At 42.2% G+C, this 5604-nt stretch overlaps 2 protein-coding genes across 2 annotated transcripts in view; both read right to left on the minus strand.

Annotated features, from left to right (window-relative positions):
* LOC110325764 (PHD finger protein 11A-like) overlaps window positions 1-1345 on the minus strand; it is a 142843-nt gene extending 141498 nt beyond the window's left edge. Inside the window, exon 1 of the mRNA XM_021203869.2 lies at window positions 1295-1345. The gene's annotated coding sequence lies outside the window, so the exon portion shown is untranslated. The remainder of the gene's footprint in view (window positions 1-1294) is intronic.
* The window catches only part of LOC110325091 (PHD finger protein 11A-like), an 18495-nt gene continuing 13779 nt past the window's right edge, over window positions 889-5604 (minus strand). The window contains exons 5-7 of the mRNA XM_029541339.1: window positions 5086-5217; window positions 3369-3440; window positions 889-1461 (exon numbers count right to left, since the gene is read on the minus strand). Of these exons, the coding sequence (XP_029397199.1) occupies window positions 1241-1461; window positions 3369-3440; window positions 5086-5217 (425 nt within the window). The 3' untranslated portion in view covers window positions 889-1240. The remainder of the gene's footprint in view (window positions 1462-3368; window positions 3441-5085; window positions 5218-5604) is intronic.

The raw sequence follows: 5604 nt of genomic DNA on the forward strand, positions 1-5604 counted from the left end.
ACTGGAATACGTAGCATTTGTAACATGGACTTTGTACACGGAGGGGGGCATGTACCATGGCNTCATTATGGAGGTCAGAGAGCAACTGGTAAAAGTCAAGTTAGCTGTCTGGGTTCTGGGTTCTGGTATTAAACTGAGGGGTGTGAGTATTTGGCTCATTTTTCAGTAATAACACAGCAGGTTTCTTAGAGCAGTTTGCCCAATATATGCATACGTTGCAAACACCAAACATCTGGAGCTTTTTGGGGTGTATAATTTACTGAGATGAAGAGATTCCAGCTCCATATAAAACAGCAGAGGAAGCATTAACATAAAAGTGTCCCAGCTGGTTCTGACGGGTGCTCAGATGGCAGTCATCCCAGTTGATCCCTCCTGAAGTGGCTTAGGCAGGCCTTGGTACCCACATTATTATACCAGGAGTGATTCCTTCACAAGTGTGTGTGAGCACACATTACAAACTAGACACCATGCTAAGACACAACTCAATCCCATTCTGTCAGGTGAATTACTGTGACCCAGAGGATCATGGGAGGAAATGAGAAATGTGGATGTGAGAGGAGTCAAGGGTCAGGGGCAGTGTGGGTACACACATCTGATGCACACTGTCAGGTAGGGAAAGTCTTAGTCCTCCACAACCACATTCCCAATGGTGCTCTAGTCAAAGAGCCCAGATTTAAAAGCTGGAATTGATCTTGAACATGAAGCATGTCCTTGTAATGACTGTGGCCAAAAAGACACTTTTAAAGGAGTCTGATGAAGACCCACAAAACTGGTAAACACAGAAGNGTGCATTGTGTCTTGCTACAGCTGAGGGCTGCCTGGGACCGTATTAAATAAACTGTGGACTCTTCACAGTGATTTTGACAAGCATTTATTAAGTGTGCTAAATATTGGCAATGTGGTAGTGAGCAGAAACCCAGGGTAACAGCGAGCAATGCACAGGACAGAGTCTGCTCTATTCTGATGGAGTTATTAATACTGAGAGGAGACCATGATGAGACTGCCTGCAGGAGCAGCAGAAGCAAGAGAAAGCTCTAAGATTCCACTTAAGGCTGAGCAAAGGCTCTGGTGGTGCTGCCCTTGACTGGGGTGGGCAGGGCAGGCAGGAAGACTTCCTTGCTCCTTGGAGAACATGGAGGCCTGATCCAGTTTTACTGAGGAACAGCTTTCACTGTCAGGAGAAAGCAGGACAAGTGAGATGAGCAGTAGCAGGTCAGAGAGGGAGGGGACTTTGGATCTGTCACAGGCTGTCTCCTGAGCCTGCTTGCACTTCAGGAGACTCCTGGCATCTGACCTGGTGGTCCTCAGGAGGTAGCAAGGATCCTGAAGTAGAACTTGAGCAGTCCAGGTCCCCATTTTCTTGAAATGAGCACAAGTGTTGTTGTAAGTCTGCAAGTGCCTCAAGCTGCTGCTCCATCTGCCTTTGCCTGTCTTCCCATTCAGAAGCTTTCCTCTTGATTACTTTAAAAGACAGAAAGTGGCTTCAGCGTATGCAGGGATTTGATTAGGGTACTGTCTCTAGTCTGGATCAGTTTAGTATCTTCCCTATAGTAACTGGGCCTCAAATGAGACGGCAGAGTGGTCTGAGCAGAAACTGCTCCTTTCATATCCTTTCTGATTTTTGTGACTCAATATGGATACCAGTATGTATCATGTGTTCTCCCCTTCATGGTAGAACAAGATTAGAGTGTATTCATTTATTCAGAGACTAGAGCAGTGGCTGGCCTATGAATAACAACGCTTCTGTGGGCACATCTCTGGCTCCAAGGACATTTGGTACCTGTCAGGTTTGAGTGAGATTTCGGAACAGAAAATGTTTACTGTAGAAACCAACCATGGACATTTTAGTTACAATCTTCACAACTGAGTTTTTAAATCGTTTGTTGTCAGAATTACTGCATACCTACAGTTAGTTTGGAATCCTTGGCTGAATCAGCCAGACCATAATGGCGCCATGTCAGAAGTTAGCTTTTCCAGGCCTTGATTAGTGTCTGGAGGTTTCCCACATTATATGGTGTGTGACATTTTTCACACATATAACTTTTATGCTAAGTGACACATGTAATTTTGACAGAAATACATCTTTCTGAAGGGTGTTTTTTTTTTGAAAAATATCTATTCTTATTAACAGACATTCTCAAGTGGTTTTTAAAGTAACTTCTCTGCTGACCAAATCTTAATATTGCAGAGTTCAAATGAGAACAAGTAACAGAAAATCAAAATGAGAGAGGCTGTGCACACTGAGGTGACACAGGCAACCTGACTGCTCTTTAGGGAAAACCTGCTGCCATATAGTTTTACTGACAGGCACAAGTGCAGAAAAGATACTGTAGGGCAGACAGTATGTTATGAGTAAGGGACAGGAGCTACTCATACAGTTCTGTATGACTCTCCCTCACCCATAGCCAGAGATGCAGCACATGGACGTGTTTAGTACTGAAAGAGGCCATAATAAATGCAGGCTTATTATGTTTTTTTTTCTAACAAGGTCTCAGTGTGTAGCTTAGGCTCCCAATCTTTCTGCCTCACTCTTTCAACTGCTGGGATTATAGGTGTGTACCACAACACACAGATAAATGCATCATGTTTTTGAAAACTAGGTCTCCATATTCCTGCCTGCCTACAACTATTTAAATAAAATAGCAAGACACAAAAACCAAAAACAACAACCAAAAACCTTTCTTGATCATTCTTCATTTTGTTGTTTTTTACTTGATTAATTTTAGAATTATAGTACTCACTGCTTTGAGAGATAAGTTTTAAAGATAAACCTTAATAAAAGAACTTGACATCTCATCAAGAAGGAGGGAGCCAGGCTGCAGGGTGGGTCACTGTTGCCTCCATATTGCTACCTGGGGTAGAGAAGCTGCAGGAAGTCTGCTCGGCTCCAGCCTATGCCAAAAACTTTGGTTGTTTCTGTCTTGTCAATCTGTTTTACTGTACACAAAAGTATTTGTATGTCTACCTGGAAAACACAGCACTGTGATCCAACCACCTACAAATTACTGCATTTTGTATAGTGTGGGCAATCTGTCTGTGTGTCTGTCTATCCATATATCAACTATGTCTGTATATATATATATATACTACTTTTTCTATATTTTTCTTTTCAATGTGTTATGCTTTTCTGTAATGGGCTTTTTCATTTGACAAAAATTCTCTTTAGAAATATTTGACTGTTATGTGACCTGTTATTTTGATCTGAATGATAAATGTTTCTTTCTTTTCTTTTTTTTTTTTTTTGGTTTTTTCGAGACAGGGTTTGTCTGTGTAGCCTTGGCTGTCCTGGAGCTCACTGTGTAAACCAGGCTGACCTTGAACTCAGTAAATGTTTCTAAAATACACTGTTCCTTATATAAATCACCTACCTTCTTGGAATTTTCTTAGTGGGTCTTTAAATAATCCACAGCCAAAGAGTAAGGTCTCGATCTTTTCATAGTCTAGAGGGAGAAGCAATTTCCTGTGTTACCTTTATTGTGAATAATCCCACAGGGAGAGAGAGAAAATAACCCCAATAGGAAGAGGGAGGCTCAGAGGAGGGCAGCTCAGTGCAGGCCCAGCAGGGACCCAGGAGAAGCATCAGCTCACTGTCTGTGCAGCCAGGACTTCTGAGGACACCTGTGTTCCAGGGAGCCCCAGGTGATTAGGAGGCACCCAAATATTTGGGCATTCTTGGTTTTGAGAAAATTAGTAAATAAAATTATGAAACAAATAAGCTCTTGGAAATGTATATTGCTAATTTATGTTTTGATTTGTCATAGAGAAAGTCACTTAAAAGTCTATATTTTACATGAAACACTCAGATCACTCTAACCAGGAATTATAAGGCTTGTAGCTCATGCTGTATGTTACAGGAGGTCATAGGAGTCATATACTTGCACAGTGTATGTAGAGTTTTTGTGCTCTAGGAGCCATTCAGAAAGAAACTTCCACTACACAGTTGATCTAAACAACTACTCCATAGCTTGGCAAGATGGCTCAACAGGGAGGGCTGCTTGTTACCATCTGATGACTTAAGTTCACTCACCAGAACCTGCATGGTGGAAGCAGAACCGACTCCTCTGTCTTATCCTCTGACCTGTACCTGTGTGCAGGGGCAGGGGCACAATGTAATGTTTAAAAACAAAAAAAGACTTATCTTTAATGCATGTGCGTGCGTGTGTGCGTGCGTGCGTGCGTGTGTGTGTGTGTGTGTGTGTGTGTGTACATGGGTTAGGTATCCTCAAAGTCCTTAAGAGTGTCAGATCCCCAGGAGCTTCAGGTCCAGGCATTGCGGGCTACCATACACAGGTATGGGGACCCACACTCAGGTTCTCTGCAAGAATATGTGTTCTTCATCACTGGGGTGTCACTCCAGTTCTATGCAATAATTTTAAGACCTTGGACTTAGAAAGGAATAGAATTTGAGGCACATCAAAATTATAGCCTAAGGGCTGGTTCCCAGCACCCATGTTGGGTGGCCTACAACTGCCTATAACTCTGACTTCAGAGGATCAGACAGTTTTGTTTTTTAGGGGGCACTTGCACTACTATGTCTATATCCTACACACACACACACACACACACACACACACACACACACATATACATGTATGTATATTTTAATCAGCAAATGCAGCAGCATCAAAACCAGCCAAACTAGCACAGCACAGTTTGAATGATGTCTCCATCCAATTGTGTGTACCTCTGGGAAACAGACTTTCTGATAGCCATGCATTTTTGCCTTTAACTAAAAATCAGTAACTTTTCCATATCTTATTGATTATTAACATAAAGTGTTTAGATTTATTATTCTTTTGTGTATGAGTTTTTTGTCCACATGTGCATATGGGTACCAGGTATATGCTTGGTAACTGTATAGGACAGAGGGTGTTGGGTTCCCCTCAAACTGGAGTTATGGAGTGAGACACCATGTAGATGCTGGGAACCAACCTTGAGTCCTCTCAAGAATAACAAGTGATCTTGACCACTGGACCATCTCGCCAGTTCATGATGTGTGTTCTTAAAGAATGGGTTAAAGAAGGGAGGGGAAAGCATGGGGAAGTGAGTTTTCTAGAATTCATTTACATTTAGCTCATTCAGTACCTGACTCTGAGGCAGTCTTATCCATGAGTCTTCCATGAATTGAATCCATTTTTTCTAGGATCCATTCAAATAATTCATTAAGAAGTCCTGCTTCCTTGCATTTCTTAAGAAAAGGAGCTTTGACAGCTGCATCTAAGAATAAAGAATGCATCTTTAGGAGGAAATGGACAGCTATTTGCATCATGTGGACACTTTATAGCCTCAGGCAAACCTACCTGCCTTTTAAGCATGTCATCTCAGAATGAGAAAAAACGGTCCATTCCAGCTCAAATAACTGATATGGTATGGGTTCTAATACAGTACATAGTTACAATAAAGATTTATGAGTTTTTTTTTTTTTTTTTTTGAGACAGGGTTTCTCTGTGTAGCCCTGGCTGTCCTGGAACTCTCTCTGTAGACCAGGCTGGCCTTGAACTCAGAAATCTGCCTGCTTCTGCCTCCCAAGTGCTGGAATTAAAGGCCTGTGCCACCACCGCCGGCCATTTCTCTGCTTGTGGACGTTGTACATCGTGGTGCGNA

Source organism: Mus pahari, chromosome 8 (assembly GCF_900095145.1).
Source record: "Mus pahari chromosome 8, PAHARI_EIJ_v1.1, whole genome shotgun sequence".
Taxonomy (NCBI): Eukaryota; Metazoa; Chordata; class Mammalia; order Rodentia; family Muridae; genus Mus; species Mus pahari.